The 19,367-nt window shown below is 39.4% G+C and overlaps 1 protein-coding gene across 6 annotated transcripts in view; it reads right to left on the reverse strand.

Annotated features, from left to right (window-relative positions):
- The window catches only part of LOC111319993 (fibronectin type III domain-containing protein-like), a 34,438-nt gene extending 15,930 nt beyond the window's left edge, over positions 1-18,508 (reverse strand). The window contains exons 1-18 of one of the 6 annotated variants that reach the window (XM_088759984.1): positions 18,426-18,508; positions 13,663-14,010; positions 12,485-12,790; positions 11,411-11,522; positions 10,537-10,748; positions 9,510-9,651; positions 8,901-9,031; positions 8,371-8,643; positions 7,356-7,643; positions 6,776-7,087; positions 6,462-6,532; positions 5,740-6,099; positions 4,887-5,106; positions 3,963-4,271; positions 3,243-3,365; positions 2,803-2,985; positions 1,555-1,758; positions 348-623 (exon numbers count right to left, since the gene is read on the reverse strand). In XM_088759984.1, coding sequence (XP_088616110.1) covers positions 348-623; positions 1,555-1,758; positions 2,803-2,985; positions 3,243-3,365; positions 3,963-4,271; positions 4,887-5,106; positions 5,740-6,099; positions 6,462-6,532; positions 6,776-7,087; positions 7,356-7,643; positions 8,371-8,643; positions 8,901-9,031; positions 9,510-9,651; positions 10,537-10,748; positions 11,411-11,522; positions 12,485-12,790; positions 13,663-14,010; positions 18,426-18,480 — 3,925 coding nt within the window. In that variant the 5' untranslated portion in view covers positions 18,481-18,508. Of the gene's footprint in view, positions 1-347; positions 624-1,554; positions 1,759-2,802; positions 2,986-3,242; positions 3,366-3,962; positions 4,272-4,886; positions 5,107-5,739; positions 6,100-6,461; positions 6,533-6,775; positions 7,088-7,355; positions 7,644-8,370; positions 8,644-8,900; positions 9,032-9,509; positions 9,652-10,536; positions 10,749-11,410; positions 11,523-12,484; positions 12,791-13,662; positions 14,150-15,066; positions 15,454-15,474; positions 15,733-18,425 lie in introns of those variants that run through there. The other 5 variants (XM_088759985.1, XM_088759986.1, XM_088759987.1 and 2 more) reach the window with 5 other exon arrangements.
- Positions 18,509-19,367: the final 859 nt, after the last annotated feature.

A 19,367-nucleotide genomic window follows, 5' to 3' on the forward strand; every position in this document is an offset into this window, starting at 1 on the left:
TGATAGCGCAAGTTCTTGTTTCAGCAGTTATTCAATAGTTATTTTATAAGAATCTAACTAGAACTGTAGAAAACAGTTAGATTTAACTAATCGACAGTGGTTTGAGGACTCAAGAGGCGCAGTCGAGGGAGTCCGCCACAAAATGGCCGATCAGACCGCAAAATTATTGGCAGTTTTGGTAAAATTTTCAATTTTCATACCTCTCGTGTACCTGAGCAATCTTCGAAGACGTAAAATTATTGTTTTCAGGCTATTTACCTCTCTGTCAATGTACTTGAAGTTTATCATGTTACCGAGTTCGGAAAATGGTATCATGAAGATATTGCCTGTGTACAATTCATTCTTACCTTTGCAAAATTGGTGTTTCTTTGCCAGGTTTTTTTGACATTTAGTTGGAGTGGTGCAGTTGGGGTAGATGGATTCCTTCGAGGCGTTGCCTCTTTCTGCATACCATGTGTCATTGGCATAAACACCGTTGTTATAGTAGCCCATGGCCATGCAGGTTGAATATAAATCAGCTTCATCCCATTGACTGGTACAAAGCTTTTGCCAGCTGCTGTTCGTGTAGATTTCCATTCTACCGACAGACGGGTTTCTCTCTGTTTTGAAACGTAGCGGAAATGCTTCAAAAAATTAAACAAACAATAGATTTAGTTATTTAGTTTATTTTGTTTTTACAGCACTAATTGTCTTATGATAATGAAATAACATCGATAATAATGACCGCAAATATCAAAATAATAACAAACGCCCGAGCAGCCTGCAGGACGCATGTTATACATAGACTTCACATTGGGCCTTGCTCACCTGTGGCTAGTAATAGAGCATCGGAGCGCGGAATCCGAAGGTCTCAGGTTTCAATCCACATGGGGACTCAAAATTTTTCTTTGTCCCACTCTCGTGACAAGACGAAAATGCCGAGCTCAAAATTTACGATTTTTCTTATTCTATTTACAAACATAATGATGTTTACCGATTAAAATTATCAAGCTAATTACGAATTCATGTCCTTAGACTTTTCCCTCGCATGCCATAGGAACCATCTAAGTATTTCAAATTTGGGAAAAACTCGTTTCTCAGTGATCAGAACTGATGACGCCATCGAGGTTGAGTTAAACGGGCATGAAAAAGTTTTGTAACAAAAATAGGAGCCTCATAAGCTTCGTTGTAATAATTACTATACTGAATAGAAGAGGAGAAGAGATTTTAGAACGAGCATACTCTATAGCTTTCAATAAATTGTACCTTGACACTTTCTGTACATGGAACAATATTTATCTTTTTTTCTCTCGTAAAGAACATGGTGAGTTTTGCACATGTACAGTTTAATCATGAAGGATGTGTTACTTATAATGAAATTAAATCCTTACTTTTAAAGATTTGTCCTTTTTATATACTTGCCTAAATTATAGTGCACGTGTGTGATTTAGGTTGAAAGCCAGAATTTTCCCCGAATTCACTGTTATTTTAATTTCTATTAGTGTATTTATTCATTTTGTTTTTGTAAAAGACTTTCCTTCCACCGAAATCACATAGCAGAATTTTGTATGTTACCTTCATGGCAACTGGACGTGTTGCTACATCCTCTCAGCAGTGCTCTGGTCCCATCGCAGTGTTTCCCACCATATGCATAGGTTGGTTCTGGATTAGTACATTCTCTTTCCCTTGTTTGTATACCGCCAAATGACTTGGTACAGATACTCCATGAGTTCCACTCGCTCCAGCCACCATCGACTAAAACGCTCCAGCCACCATCGACTAAAAAAAAGTACAATGTTGCAAATAACCGCATATGAGAAACAACCATAGACGATATATTGAGATCATTTAACAAAATACGGTATAAATTAGATACAATGAAATATATGAAGTTCATATATTTTGAACTGCGGTATTAGATACGTATATTGCACGATCCTCGCAGTAGATAGCGCTATTTAAGCAATAGCGAAAATCAGACCCGAAAAAAATCAGGCCTGTACGGGATTCGAGCCACTGACCTCTGCGATACTAGTGCAGCGCTCTACCAATTGAGTTAACAAGCCAACTGGGAGCAGGCTGTTAAGTTGATTCGTAATAAACCCGTGAAAGTGATCAATTAGATACAATGAAATATATGAAGTTCATATATTTTGAACTGCGGTATTAGATACGTATGATGCACGATCCTCGCAGTAGATAGCGCTATTTAAGGAATAGCGAAAATCAGACCCGAAAAAAATCAGGCCTTTACGGGATTCGAACCACTGACCTCTGCGATAATAGTGCAGCGCTCTACTAATTGAGTTAACAAGCCAACTGGGAGCAGGCCGTTAAGTTGATTCGTAATAAACCCGTGAAAGTGATAAATTAGATACAATGAAATATATGAAGTTCATATATTTTGAACTGCGGTATTAGATACGTATGATGCACGATCCTCGCAGTAGATAGCGCTATTTAAGCAATAGCGAAAATCAGACACGAAAAAAATTAAGCCTGTACGGGATTCGAACCACTGACCTCTGCAATACTAGTGCAGCACTCTACCAATTGAGCTAACTAGCCAAATGGGAGCAGGCCGTTAAGTTGATTCGTAATAAACCCGTGAAAAGTGATAAATCTACTGCGAGGATCGTGCATCATACGTATCTAATACCGCAGTTCAAAATATATGAACTTCATGAGATGTTAGTCAATCGCAAGTAAACCCTCCCCCCCCCCCCCCGCCGCCATTTCTTCAGATTTCTCTGACAGTCCGCTGGTATCCAAGTCTCGAACCCGACCTCTAGTACATGCACACAAAGTACGTGTCGAACTTACCCACAATTCCCAGGATGGGTCTGGCTTCAGTGATTTCACTCGGCGGACTTTCTCCCTGATCGTTTCTTCCGATGGTCTTAAATTCGTACAAGGCAGACTCCAGACCATCAATCTCCTTATCCAGTACATCACCCAAGTAGTTGACCCACGATGAGTTAACAAACTTTTCATTTTCATCGTCCACTAACCACAACAACAACATAAAGAAATCAGTTTATTGTTCATGTAAAATGGGAGTAACTTTCTATGTGTTGCGATGGTAGGGGTATAAAAAGATAATTTAGTGGATAATGTAAATTGGCCACCGTGTATAGTCTTTGAAGCTGACGTTTCGAGCGTTGGCCCCTCGATAGTTAAGCAAATTCCTCCAGTCAGAATCCTAAAAAATGTTTAAGGTACACTGTGAAGAAGATACATACTGATGCAAGGGTGCAACTTACATTTCTGTCGGTACTGAACAAGGAATTCATGGGTGTATCCTCCACCAACATCAAACTCGTAAGTAACCTTGACTTTGTCAATTGCTGTTGGTTCAACTGTGGGAGCTTTGGGCTTAGCAGGTGCTGTGGATGAAAAATATAAATAAGATTAATGCGTTCATCATCGTGCAAGTGCAGTCAACTCTCCGCTCACGGACAAGTAAGCGGACAGTTCTACTTACGGACAATTTAAATGCCTCTCAATCAAACTCTGTATTTACACAGCAAGGTTGTAGCTAAGAAATTACGCTGCCGGCTAATATTTCAAGTGAGGTAGCGTAAAGTTGATGAACGATTGTAAGTGTGTAACCTCGGAGTGTCCGTTGAGCTTTACCAGGCGGTTGCCTCATGAGCGGACACCCCATCGATAATAATGAACTCCAGGCAATAAAATTTGTCTTGAAGTTTCAAATCAATCTTATGACAGAGCAACACAACTATGAGGATCAGTTTTGTGAAACCTCCATTTCTCCGCGAGAAAGCAAGCTCTCCGTTCGTTTGACATTAACAAGAGTCTGACATAATACTCTTCCGTATAAAAGGAAATCCACCTCCTTTTCTTTGGCGTCCCCTGAGGGAAATAATTCTCGTAGACGTTCAGTTCTACTGACGGACACTTTTTCCAATTCCCGAGAGTGTCCGCTGTAATCGAAATAATTTTCCAAATTTGTCGTGACTTACCAGAAACTTCGACTGTTTTAGTGGGTATTCTCACACTTTCACCGTAACCCGGTTCGGTCTTGGCTTGTATTTCTACAACATAGTTTGTCAGCTCTTCTTGCTTTACTTCCTTGCCAATAAGGTACCTCCTCTTCGAAGCTTCTAGCTCGGTCATCTCCACTGGCGTGTCTTTAGGCTCTGAACCCTCGTATTTAGCAGATCCCGTTCGGTAATTTGTAATGATTCCATTGGGTTCTACAGGTGGTTCCCACGTGACCAGGATGTACAACGCAAATGAGTACACTTTCACATCTGACGGGGGTCCAGGACCTAAAAATTAAACACACGCCAAGTTGCAACATAAGTGAAAAAAAAGTGAATTTTTAGTATTAGAAGTGGGTGCAGTAAAAATAAGGCAAAAGGGGTGCAACTATTCCGTGAGCGGACCGACATCATAACCCTTGTAATGAGGGCCTGGATTAAATACCTGCTCAAATGCGATTGGACGCGGGGAACAAAACAAGCAATTTCAATGCCTCTATAGACCTCCCAAGAACCCCATTTGTAAAACCGCTGCATTGCATTTGCCTAAATTGACTTCAGTCTAATCTGACATCACTTTTTTATTCGATGATCTTAAGGACGCTAAAATTAAATACATTTCCTTGTTCTGTTTCCTCATTCCAAATTCCCGCTCAAATATATGTTCACTGCGCAGGCGCGCATATGCGGTATAAACTAATAGCCCATTTCCGAATTACCCTTGGCCTCATTTTCAAAACGAGTCCTGGTGCTCATCCTTTCATATGATAATAAGTTTTCATTCACATACAAATTAAACTCATTTTCACAAGAATGGTTGAGCACCAGGCCTCGTTTTGAAAAAGAGGCCAAGGGTAATTCGGAAATGGGCTATTAAGCTACTGCAAGATAACTTAAACGTACCATCCTGCAAAGAGGAAAAATATGTTTCATCACTTGCTGGGCCTTCCCCTCCGCTATTGAAAGCCTTTATTGCTACTGTGTAAGAGGTGTAAGGTTTCAGGTCTAAGACTGTCGTTGAAGAGGTATATCGCCCCTTTACATCGGTAGAGTTCGCATAGCTTGGAATGGCTCGTCTTCTTCTCCTTGTATTCGCCAAAAGGCTCGTGCCCCAGTAAAAAATCTGCAAGTTTTACACACAAGAAAAGATAAGAGACCTTCAGAGATTATCAGTGGAGCTTAAGTTAGAAGTTCCACGACTCCGACGACTCGAGATTCGAAACACGACCCTAGTTACTTTCTCCACGGAAATACAACTATCGAGGCTTAAGCAGAGTTTACAAACATCAAATCAAGATACAAAGAACTTGACCCGCGATTAACTTTTTCACAGCCAAGAAAATCAAACCTCGCAACTAATCTGCGATTCTCGATTTTCTTAACGATCGAGGATGGGGCCTCCAAGTCGACACTATCAAGCTACGTTTAAACAATACAGTACATCTATCCGTCTATGAATCTGTATTTAAATTGTTTAAATTTGTTTTAATCTATCCACATTATCGCCTTCGTTCGGACTGTCACATATAGAAATGTTGGTTTTGAGTCTGTAAAGTAGTTTGTTCCCGGCTTTCAGTTGGAGAAACCGAAGCGAAATAGTGAACGGCGCGAAAAATTCAGATACGAGTCGTTACGCGACCCGACCCAGACCTCTCTCCCTTTTCTTACTTCTCCGCTTCAATCGCTTGTGTACTAACGCGCTTCGTTTTACGAACAAAACGCCTGGACCAGGCTAACTGTAAGTTAAGTCCCTTACCCTATATCCATCGACACTTCCTCTGGCCGGGGCATCAACAGGATGCCATGAAAGCTCCACACTGCGCGCTTGTGTTTTCCCCACTTTCACATCTTTCGGTTGGCTTTGAGGTGGATCTTGGCCAGAACGGGATCGTTCCAAGGCAGTGAAGGGTCCTGGACCCAAATTGTTCCCGGCGCGAATCCTAAACTCCCAAAGCTCATAGTACCCAGGATCGTCGATTTTAAAGGAGGACGCTTCAGCGGGGATTCTGGTGTCTTTCCATTTGTCAGGAGCATCTTCACTCGCCGTTTCTTCGACTTTTTTGTACTCCAAGAAATAGTAAAATCCGGGTCCGTTCCAGTACACCTTTGGCATTTTCTGCCAAATTAAAATTAATTCTTCTATTCAATTCAAATGAAAATTGGTGCAAATTCTACAATAGAGCGTTTTCCGATCGAGTGTCGTCAAACTAAAACCAAAGTTATCACAGCAGCCAATCAGAAGAAAGGATAATACGTCCAAGAGCCAATGAGAACTCAAATTAAAGATCATCAAATGGCAGAAAGCGCGGGAAAACGCGGGCGACCAAGTCGTGACTGGTTTTAGTTTTGCATTTGATTGGTCGAGAAAGTGGCGCGAGTTTCCTGGACCAATCACAGAGCGAAGTAAAGCAATACCAAAGCAATCCAGGATTATTTTCAAGTCACGTGGTGAGCTTCGGCCAATCAAAAGGTACTTACCGTCCAAGCAATATCAAGTTCACTAGCCCTCTTTGGTACTCCACGCAAGTTCTCTGGGAATTTCTCTGGAGCTGTAAGGAAAGCAGGCAGAAGTCACGAATAAGCTTTGTGTTCGAAAAATCTCGAGTTTTCCTTCTCCCTAGTTTTGTTTCCTTTAACGGATTTCTATGGAAGTTCCAATTTCTTTCGCTTATTTTGCGAGACAGAGGTGGTTCCTACGAAATGCAGGAAATTGGGGCACGGGCACCCAAAAATTATCCCCTCGCGCAAGCATTGCGTTTGACCGCTTTGTTCGCACACAGAAACAAACACACCTAACTGAGATGTTCTACAAATTCCAGGCTCTGTGGATAAACTAGGACGACTTGGGCCAAAACTGTTTACAGCTCTCATACGGAAACGCAGAGTCGACCAGCCCGTAAGTTTAAGCGTGAGGGATGTTGCACTTGGGTTTGTCTCATTGTAGATGAGATAAAACACATCCGGTTCATGGTTCGATTCCTGTTCAATCAAGAAGTGCAAAATGGGAGCATCATCGGAGGGTACGGTAGTCCATTCAAGTACTGTTGTCCGATTGATGCACGTTTTCTCATTTATCTTGAGGTTCGTTGGAGGGAACGGAACTCCTAGAGGGAATAAAAAAGGAGATGCTGTTAAATACTGCAGATAAGTTAGTGATCAAAAGTTGACCCAATTAACCGCTTAAGGACTGGGATTTTTTTCTCTCTTACATCTATTTCTACTTCTAGATCTGTCAATAACTACCTCTGACAAACCGTGTTCGAGTATCCACAATCGGAACGAAACGATCTTCAAAAAGCTTAAATGCCCGTGGGGGGTGGGAGGGGGGGACGTTGAAACTTTGAATCACTTGATGCACTGATGAGAACAAACCTTTAATATTAACTTCAGCTGACGCCTTGTCTTCCGATTTCCTAGGTTCAGGCGTGTAAGCGACACAGGTGTAAATGCCAGCGTCGTTAACACTTATATCAGAAATTTTTAAAACGTTTTCTCCTTCTAACCACTCTATCTTTGAGTTGCACTCAACAACTGCGTCATCTCTTTTCCAGTAATATTTTAGTTCCAGTCTTGAATCGGCCACTGCTCGGCAACGAAGGTCGATGTTGACGCGCTCTGGAACAACCTTGTCCTCCGGTTTAACTGTAATTCGTGTTTTTTCTGTGCCAAAGAAAACAACAGATAAACCCTTTAACTTACATGAGTGACTACGACAGAATTTCTCCTTACAATATCAATACAATATTAAGCAGACAAGTGATGAGAATAGAGAAAGCATCACTTAGGGGATTATTAGTTGATCCAATACCAAATTCTTAAAAACTAACATCGTAAGATCTATAGAGTAATAAGGTTAATCCAACAGAACCAAACAATACTTTAATTCTTTCTCTGGACAGGTTGTTCCCGTCAAGATTGCGTGAGAGATCCCTTTCAAAACTTCCCTATCAAAAATCTTTCTTGAAAAAGAAGATAATTTATCCTTCCTGTTCAAGTATATAAAAGCTATTTCCAACCTTCAAAGGGATTAAATCAGCAGTGGCAAGTTGCCAAGGACTTGCCACGCTTTTTACTTCAATGACTAATCCCTAACTTCCACTTTATTGATCGACCACATCCTGATTTGTGAAAGTGAGGCAGCGCGGTTGGAGAATACATGTAAGTATTCCCCGGTTCACGTTCGAACATACACTTCTGCAACTCATGCTTGTAATTCACGCGTGTAATTTGAACGTGTAATTCAGCTATCGCAGCGCACCACTCCACTACAAGCATATGAAAGTGTGCACAATTCCCACGAAAACACGCTTGATACACATGTAATCCGTGGGGCGATATTCGTGAGCAATCCTACAGCAATGTCTATGCTATATCATGACATGTTTACCATAAACAATTGCGTCTCCTTTCTCCTCGACCTCGGCCAATAAATTCTTGGCTTTACAACGATATTCGCCCTTATCATCCTCAGTAACATCATTGATCAACAAGACGCCATCTGCGTGAACAGTGTAGCGTCCACCAGTTGTGATCTGTCTACCACCTCTAAACCACTTGAATGTTGGAGGAGGAGCAGCTTCTGGTTCGCATTTTAGAACGCCTTGACTATTTTTGAACAAGTAAAAGGGACCCAGTGGTTGGGAAAACGTTGGTGCTTTAGCTGAAAAGAAAAAATGCAAATCACAGTTATTTAAATGCATAAAGTTGTTTGAATTAACATTTTGATCCTCTATGTTTGACTAGCAACCCTGAATCACGCATAAGGTCACGAAGAAAATGGAAATGATCACCAACTTAACAGGCTCTTGATTGTTCACAAATTCTCCTTGTCAGCACCTTGCAAAATGCATACAATATTGTATCGAGAATAAGCATTCTGATGTTAGGATGTCAATGATAAAAACTTCAGTTACTCACCGCGGATATAGATCCAAGTGGATGATACAATCATTCCATGCTTGTTTTCCGCAACACACTGGTAAACACCATCTTCCTGCATTCTAGCATTTTGGATCCTCAACTTGTCGTTTTCTATTACGACATGTTGACTGTGGAAGTCAAGATAGGGAATTAACTGACTTTTTTCTCCCAGCAATCTGATCACTTCTTCATAAGAGAAGAGTCCAGTTCTATGCCTTAGGGCAAAAAAAAAAAAAAAAAGCCCTAGCAGAATGTCACCCACATTGCCAATTCGCATTGAAACAAAACAGAGAGTTACACAATAGGCTGCTATGATGGGAATTTAATGTGGCAGTGCTATCACTGAGACAGAATATGAGCCCTTATTGGATATGGGCATTCGCTGGTATAGGGGGGAGCTTAATGGGATGAGGGTCCCTACTAAATAGGGGTGCAAACTCAAGCAGGGCACAAACCAGAGGGAAGGCACTTATTGTAATGGGGGCACTGATCAAATCACTACAGTATTCTCCATGCATATAACTTATGTGCATGTAAGAAAGGCTCCACCTCTAAACAGTACATGTTTGAGTAAAAAAGCCACCATCTCAGCCATTGTTTACTTACTCTGATGAGGGAATTATCTTTCCATCTTTGTACCACTTGAAAGATGGCACAGGATCAGCATATACATTACAATGCAATGAGCCATTCCCTCGAATGTCTACCTCCAACTTCGAAACAGGAGCTTTCTCCCACCGTGGAGCGACTAACCAGATAAGGAAGAAAATTATTCTTTAGCTTATTCATTTATTCATTTGGTAAGGAATTCCAAACCTTTGGACCTCGGTGCATGATTGTAAACTTCTTGATATTAGTTCTGCAATAGTGTGTAGAGCAGTTTCTATCATTCTGAGTATCGTGTGCATGAATTTGATGATGAGTTGAAAAGAGAGTACATGTCAAAAGCATTAGGAATTAAGGAGGTTATTATGATTGGAATACATAAAACAAGCTACAAGGAAAGCATAAAATTAAACGTTATAAATATCAAGGATATTAAAATTGAGATCTAGGAGTAAAAATACTGATTGAACACCTGAGGGGGGGGGGGTGGTGGTCTTAAAATTCTCAATTGAAAGTAATGCTCTCAACCCCCACTATAGTTACATGTTTAGTTGCACCTACAAGACATGTCTGTTAACAAAGAAAAAGTATTTTGTTGCTTATAATATTCTGGTATGAAGTCGAGGTATTTACACATTCCTCTACACAGAAATCTTTCATGAGCAGAAAGGGACACTTTTGAAAGTGAAAATTGGACTTTTGTTTTGTTTATGCTCTATCATAAGAAGACACTCACTACACAATAATTGAATTTTGCACTGAAATTTGTCTTTAAATTGCAAATCAACAAAAATACCACCTCTGACAAAACACAACAGTGGGAACTGGTTTTATCAAATTTCCATATTGTCTCCATAGGGCAAACTGTCTATTTATTTGATATTATCAATAGTCTAGTATAACATTGGTAGTTCCACATTATGGCCATATTCGTCATGGTGGACATCCAATTCCTGAGGGTGTCCCCTAGCAAAAGAGTTGACTGTACAATCAAACATACATGTACCATGTGCATCACCATGCTTACCTTCAACAATCAGATTTATTTTGTGACTCAGAGGGTTCCCACTGTTCATTGAATTCATTGCCTCGCATGAGTACTCTGTTGATTCATGTTTGTCTTCCTTTACGTCCATGATAATCAACTGCCGTCCAAAGAACAAGTCTGGGATGTCATAGTTATTTTGCCCACTTGTAATCGGCTGACCATCTCTCTTCCAGGTTATTTTTGGAGCTGGCCTGGAAGTTTTCAAAGATAAAGTATTGAGTATTAAAAATAGTAAGTCAAAGTTGTTTTTACCCTTAAAATAATGAGATCTGATTGTTACTTGTAATATTTTTTGCCTCTCTAACTGTTATGCATTACTTTGTAAATAATTTCTAACTGATGAGTTTGAGTATTGTCGCCACCTGTTCACTGGATAACATTTGGATATTTAATGAAGAAGTTACATATTCCATCACTTCTGGGTCTTACAGGGTTAAGAAAAAAGAACAGCATGGAAAAACTACACCAAAAAGAGCAAACAAATCATGGACAATCATATCAGAATACAAGATGGATCTCCTAGTCTCTGAAGGAACAGTGGTCCAGGTTAATCAGATTACACTTTACAGCTCCCAATGTCATCAAAAACAAAGAAATCCACCAAATTACTGCTGCATGATACTTTTCATTCCAGCTTTAACCACAAAAAAAATTATAACCAATTTGAAAACTTTAACCCTGAGATAAGTGATTCACAAATTTGTCAGAAAAAAAAAACACTCAGCAAAATTACACGTACAAGGACATGTCAGTGCCAATGAGATTACAAAAAAGATTGGAAATAACTGATATCAAGATCTTTGGAGTGAAGGGGATTAAATTTTTTTTGGCAAACCATCTATAACTAGATCACCTTCCGACAGCAAGGCAGTAAAGAGTCTTGTTTCTTCCCTCAACGGCTATTTCAACCATTTTTGACAATGAATTTACTTCCCAGGAAGGTGTTCTTTGCGTCTCAGGGTCACCTAATATCAAACATAAAAGAAATAAATACAATTATCAACATAACAACACAAGTAAGACCTACACACGTATATGAACACATAAATGTATACTAACAGATTTAATGATAGAAACTATAACAGTGATGATAATAACAATAACAAAAACAACAGTCATGTGAATGCTGATGTATCCAGAAAATGACACAGGCATTCTCAGAGAAAAAAAGAATACTAAGTGCTCCCAATAAGAATGAAACCTACATGTACTGTGACCTTCTAATTGATACTTCGGATACTACCACCAAGCTACTCTTTGGAAGACCCAGAGCAGGCTAAACTGCTTATTTCTTTTTCAATCATACGCTTTGAAAATTCATCCATTTATTGCTTTATATTTTGGTATAAATTAGCTTTAATATAGTTTATGTATTAGTTGATGCAGCAATTTGGTTGTAAGATAAGAAAAAAATACATGTACAGTACTGGCTTCAGGAATAACAGCATTGCATATATGTTTCATACATTTAAATCCACCATATTGCAGGCAAGTTACACAAAAAAATTTATCATGTGCATGTCACATGGAAGTAAATACACTAAAATACATGTAAAAAATTACATGCAAATTCTTCACAGTGAATGCAAAATTTTACTCCCAGCATTCCATGTGAAAGGGGGGCAGAGTATTTACTGTCATAGTTGGACATAAATTACTAGCACACATACTGCACACATAAATATGCCATCTTGCACATATTTTACATGTGTGCAGGTGCCACTATTCCTGCAGCCTGTACTGTATGTATGCTCATTTGAGGCAACTGGGTTTGTAAACAGACTAGTTTAAAAACATATCTGCTCTTCCACCAAGATACTGCCAGCTCCATAGTAGGCTGGGGGACACACTTTGTACATGCCAATAGAGCACTGCGAGCATAGATAAAATTAAAAAAATTTCAAAATATTTTAATAACTATTTTCACCTGGACTGCTTCTAGTCACAATCAGAAAGCCAGATTGGTAGATGCTATTTGCTGCAACAATGGTACAAGCAATTCCTTTCAATCCTGAGATTTTGTCCACATCAACTTGGGTAACGAACATGATGTGCAGCGTACCAAGTGGGGTAATGGCTATATGTTCATCTCTGTTCAGCATGATGTTTTCCATATTTGCCCAAGTATAAGAAGCACCATAACTGCCACCATGTGGCGGGCAATTAAAAGAAAAAGGATCTCCAAGATTCACTGTCTGTGCAATGCTTGTTTTAGAGACAAAATCTTCAACATCTAAAGGAAATGAATATTAACATAAATTCCAAAATTAACAGATCCACAAAACAGTGCTGAACATTTAAATTCATGATAACAATTGTTCAAAATACCAACTTCAAGTTGTTTTGTGCAAGAATAACCATTTTCTTAAAAATTCATGTCTGGCAAACTGCATGATAACCAGGAAACAGGAGAGTCCAAGCTAGAATTAGTTTTAGTTTTAAATACAACACCAGCTGTAACAAACTTTCAGAAGGTCTCATCAGAGGGTTCTTACTTACACTCTTAACATTAATTTTTGAAGTGTAAAGTTGACAAAATAAGAGCAACAGTTAATTTATGTCACATCAGCACTTTTCCAGGGATTTCATTAGAAGCCAGCAACTGGCGAACTCCAGCGGCCACTCTCCACTATCACCATTTCACCTCAGTTTTTACAAGTTTGTTGGAAAATATTCTATATATTCTAAAGGCAAGTTTTTTGCAGATATTTTCTGGGTGTTGGGTGTTGGTGATTTTTGTAACAAGTTCTAACAATTCAATCAACAACATGATTGGTTCACTGTGCACTGTGTTGAATGGACAGAAGAGAAAGACTGGTGACAAATCTACCTTGGTAACTGCTGCACTATCTTCCACCTACTTGTTTTCCAACATATGTCTACATCCGCAATTAATGAAATCCCTGCTATTCAGGAGACCTCTTAAATTCATTTGTCAGTTTGACTAAACTTTTTAGTCAGGACCTCAATCAGATGCTTGGGCCTCGGCAAGACAGTCCTCCCCTCCTTCCAGCTATATCTTTTAATGAGCAGTTTTACCCTGTCACACATTTGAGGCTGACAATTAATTAAGGTCCACCACCTGAGCAAATATCTGTCACTTACATGTTACTGCGACTTGCACCTTTCTACTGAATGTTTCTTTGTTGGCAGTGGTGTCCTTGACAAAACATTGGTAGTTTCCACTATTCTCAGCTTCCAGAAAACTTCCAGTTAATGAACCATCAGCACCAAGTGTGTACTTGGCACTTGGAAAAGTAATTTTAGTTTCATTGTGCTTCCAACTCCACTCTAGTGGGTTGTCACCCTGCGCATCACATGGGAGTCTGAAGCCCCAGTTCTTAGAAGCATCAAACTTTTTGCCAGACTTAACTTCTTCTGGCTTTATCAAATTCCCATCCAAGAAATCTACAATTCTAGGAGGGGCAGATTGTGGCTGTGAAACACCTTGACCTGGAAAAATAAAAACACCCAAAATTAGTTCACAAAGATGTGATTTAAGACCAAAAAAGTTATCTTCATCAAGTAACATTTGTGACCAGGCACAGGATTTCATACACTTTACAGTTAAACAGAACATTCCATTTACTATTCGTTTGTTATCCGTTTAAAACAGATCATCAAAGCATTTAAACGCTTTGCTCACCTGTTTAACGTTATCAACAAAACGTTTAAACGGTTAATCTATCCGTTTAAAAAAAAAATCCATCCATTTAATGGTTGGCCTATGCGTTTAACGGTTACTTGCATCCATTTAATGTTTTTGAAGAGCAACAGTATAAAACAGTCCCAAGAAGCATCGTTGAAAATCAATCGCGCTTCGATCGAGCGGCTATGTTGGTCTTTGCTTCAACTTGCCATTTGCAACTCTCTGGTATTAGAAGGTCTTCGATTAGAAGAATTCTCAATAGAGATATTGAGACATGAGAGCTCACATTACCTCACGAAAACAGATGTTCGTTAATTAACACAAGGAGAGCGAGATTTGTTTTCATGATTATGGAAATTTATTTCGATGGACGTGTACAGCAAAAATTTACCAAAATTGGTGGCTATCGGGTTTCTCATCGTTTATTTCCATTGATTGAAAGGAAACAGAAATTGCTTTATAAAAGCTATAATTACACTTTACTTTATGAAATCAAACACTAGATGAAACATGAGCAAAAGAAAGTTGCATATGCAAAATTGTTTCGATGGTTAACCGACGGTGAAATCTACAAATCTCGAAAATTTGGGCTAGACAATGGTTCTCAGCTTCTAGCTGAGTGTTTTTCTAAACATAATTTTTTCGAAACAGCAAATTCAAAGGAAACATAGATATATTCGCGTATAAGCCGAGATATTGCATGCAGGAGTAAATAACAAAACAAGTTGAAGTTGGTCATTGACTTTAAAAATATGTGGTTGCTTCCAATGGAGTGGTTTGTTGTTTTCAGAGCATAGTAAAAGTGGCTAACTGTTCGTCCTCAGCGTCGGTGTGGAATTCGTCATCCATCTCCTCCTCACCTGCTAGTTCTGCCATTTATTCGGAGTAGATTGCTTCACCTTCCAAGCTGTCTAGAGTATCAGAGATTTTGCAGGTTCTGAACGAGTGTATACACCAAATGCAAATATGGCGTCCAATTTGAATTGCCATTGTTGTGGACTGACTAGCCTCGTCTTCACGTGGAAACACAAAAGGATTATTACATGTGTGAGAGGCTAGTCAGTCCAGAAAAATGGCAATTCAAATTGGATGCCATATTTGCATTCGGTGTATAGAGCTTGCGAAAGTGTTTTAAAAATTTCGAAACTGACCAATCAGAATTGCCCATTCCCACAATTGGTAAACAAACTCGTCACGATCGATCGTCACCTGCTACAGTGTTAAAATTTGCGATCACGTAAAAAGAAAACTTACCTTGGCTTCCCTACTCTGTAACCCAATCAAGTAATCTCTCATCTAGCCTCAGATATTTCCGAGTGTAACGGCCCGTCGTTGTGCGTTTCGCTGACATCTCAAGCTCTCCATTAAAGAGGTTCTCTTGATCTTTCCTCTAGGACTCACTGATGACTTAGGCCTAGTTTATACGTCGCCCTACAGTCGAGTTTAATTCAGACGAATTTGATTCCATTAAATTTATCGTTCCGTCGACATAAATCGTGGCGTGGTTTTACGCGTCGAAATCAATACGGTCGAATTGAATTCTCTTCCCAAATGCAGTGTCTCTGGTCAGAGGTGTCACTCGAAAAGCTCGCCCCGGGTCGCTGCGGGCTCGCCCCGGGTCGCTGCGGGCTCGCCAAAATAAATTCAGAAAATGTATGCATTTCATTCGAGGCGACGCTAGTGCAACACTAAAACTGAAGACGCGTTATCGATATGTTATCTGTCTTACCAAGACAAATTGAATTCGCTTTAGACATCGTGCTATCGTCGAATTTAATTGCTTGTGGGACCTTGAATTAAATTCGTCTGAATCAAATTCGACTGTAGCACAACGTATAAACTAGGCCTTACTCTCTGGTTTACTCGGAATGTATTTTCGACATCAATACTGCATTAAAACTCTTTTCTGTTTTGAAACTTTTGCATTCATTTCAGTTTGCTTGAGAATGGAATTCTTTGAACGTGGTCTCGGCTTATAGCCGAGTATTTTCAATTTACATGTTTTAAGAAGCTTCCCGATTAAAACAGACTGAAGTTTAGGGTCTCGGCTTATAGCCCAGATCGGATTATAGATGAATAAATATGGTACGTTATAATCCATTACTTAACATTTTTCACTTGATTGTGCGATTTCATTTCGGTCAATACGAAGAAGAAACAATGAAGGAACATGAAAAAAAAAAAAGACTTTGCTTCTCATTTCTAATTTGTTTTTCTGTCAAGAATGTTCAGTCCACATGGTATGATTGACAAATTGCTTGCTCTGCTTATATTTTATGCAAATTTTCAAACGCATTGCAAGCTCTCCAGAGCGAGACACTCTCCGCTCGCTTCACTCGCCAGTGGATAGCTTAATTGCAGGCTAGTAATTTAATTTTACTTCGTTTTCTATTGGTGTCAGTCAAATATAATATTAGCATGAAACATCAGTCGCAAGAACAATTTGTACAATTGTTCGCAACAGTTTCTGATCAATATGTGCATGGCTTCCCGCTGTTCTTTAGCCCTCCTGATTATGATCCGTTCAAGGTTTTTGTCCATCCGTTTAACGTTTTAAACTATATCCATTAATAGTTTCTGTTTAACCGTTTAACACTTTAAGCTATCCGTTTATTTTTTATCTTGGCTGTTCAACGGTTTATGGAATCTGTTTTTGGACTTAGCTCTACCGTTTAACGCTTTGGACTATCCGTTTAAATGGATATGCAAACCATTTAAATGCTCTTAGCACCGGTTTACTATCTGTTTACAAACCGTTTATTTTCACCCATTTAACCAAGAAGGGTTAGTGTACGAAATCCTGTGCCCGGTCACATTTTTAAAGCTACTGCAAATAGCTTCCTTTTTTCTGTGTTGCCTTACAAAAAAAATCCTTGACATATATCTTATTAACCAAGCGCGAGGGCCGTACTGGGAGAATATTGGCCTGAGGTCTTGACAGTACGGACCAAGCGCAGCGAGGTCCATACAAAAAAGACTGAGGGCCGATATTCTTCCAGTACAGTCCCGAGCAAGCTTGGTTAATAAGAGATTTATTATACGACTGAAGTTCAAAGGAACACAAGTGCTGTATCATTTGGGACCATTCGGGACAGTGCCCGGTCCAATACTGAGAGAATATTGACCGCCAATAGAGCATTTTGATTGGTTGATTTTAGTTATTGGCCCTCTGACTGCCCGAGTCGTGTAATAAATCCTGGTATTGTATATAGGTAAGAGCAACCATGCCGTAAGAGCTAACTAAACCTAATTCAATAGTAAAACTGTACAATCAAAATTCTGATTATCTGAACCTTGATTATCTGAGTTTTTTGATTAACCAGACTTGCTTCTTTGAAACTTTTTTCCGTTAAAGAACATCACTTGGTAACATTCAATATTCATGAAAACTTTTTCCTGTCAATCAAAGTACATGTAATGAAACACAAATCTGCACATTGTCAAGTTTAATGCACAGTAACTATACATTGTACTTAAAGTTAGCACTTTAAACAAAGTGATTTGAGAATGTTCCTTCATTCTTGCTTAATAACGATTAAATGATACATATATTATTAGCTTTCAGTTTTAAAAGACCTGTAGCTCACTAATATTCATATTTTTTCATTATCTAGAGACTAAATTAACCCCACTACCCAGCCCTGACCCTGCAAGGTTTGACTGCACCCAAGCATTCTAGACACCCAACCATTCTACTGCACCCAACCATTCTACTGCACCCAACCATTCTACTGCACCCAACCATTCTACTGCACCCAACAATTCTACTGCACCCAACCATTCTACTGCACCCAACCATTCTACTGCACCCAACCATTCTACTGCACCCAACCATTCTAGACACTGTTCCATATGCATCATTACAGTAATTGATAATTGGCCCATTAGAACTGGTCTCAGAAACTCATGGGGATCATCAATAATTGAGATTTTATCATACAGTCTCAAGACTGTGCTCTAAAAAAAAATTGAAGGGATTCCACTGCTCTGAAACTGTGAAATCCAGGGTGCCCAGCAGAGGCTTTTTCTGAAAAAAACTGAGTCGCCCAAGGACAAAAATAAGGCACCAGCGGAGGGGTCACTGGGCACTGCTAGACCACAGTCCTGAGTTTGAGGTGGATCATTTGAATAAAATAACAAAAGGTACAGGCTGTAATCTACACAAAAAAATTTATGATCCTTTATTAGTTGCAAATTTATTCAAATCAACTAAAATTACCATTTATCAGAGTCGCAATGCTTGACATCCATAGTAATAGACCCAAATGCCGCATCGTGAAGACTTGTGCCTAGGAGGAAAAATAACATTCTTTTAATCATCATTTACATGTACAATACATTTCGGACTCAACACGACAGAGTTCACACTTAAACTCCAAAGATCTGATTGCAAATTCCACTCTCTAACTGCAATACATTTCTTGGTAAGTCACAAGCTGCCCTGATGGTCCCTGAATGGTGTCATAAATAAGAACACAGAAAGACCTGTCCTCTCCAAGAGATTTTCACAGCAAGGTGAATCAGGACCACAAGTGGTTCCTCCTTTTCAGCTAAGTTCAAATTCATTCAGGGCTTGACACTAACAGTAGCCCACTAGCCACAGACTTGTAGAAATTCAGTTTTGGCTAGTGGTTTCCGATTTCCACCAGCCAGTTTGGCTAGTCGGTAAACAAACTGAAATTGTCATAACATCTAAGATGTCAATAGCCACTTAGCTATTAAGTTGAAAAGTTAGTGTCAAGCCCTGTTCATTATACGAGTTTTAAAGAATAAACGTGACCTCTTACGCGAAAACGTTCCTAATGGTAGCCGTTCGAACAGTGAACGGAACGGCAAGCGAACGGGTGACGAACGGCTAGGCAAGCCGTTCGAAATGGATAATGTGAACGGATGAACGGCTAATTAAAATTTTCGAACGGATGAGGTCGAACGGATAAACGGCTAATGATAATTTTCGAACGGATGAGGTCAAACGGATGAACGGCTAATGAAAATTTTCGAACGGATGAACGGCCAATTAAAATTTTCGAACGGATGAGGTCGAACGGATGAACGGCTAATGAAAATTTTCGAATGTATGAGGTCGAACGGATGAATGGCTAATTAAAATAATTATCGAACGGATGAACGGCTAATGAATATAATAATAATTTATTTTCGA

The sequence above is a fragment of the Stylophora pistillata genome, chromosome 5, assembly GCF_964205215.1.
Source record: "Stylophora pistillata chromosome 5, jaStyPist1.2, whole genome shotgun sequence".
In the NCBI taxonomy this organism is placed as follows: domain Eukaryota; kingdom Metazoa; phylum Cnidaria; class Anthozoa; order Scleractinia; family Pocilloporidae; genus Stylophora; species Stylophora pistillata.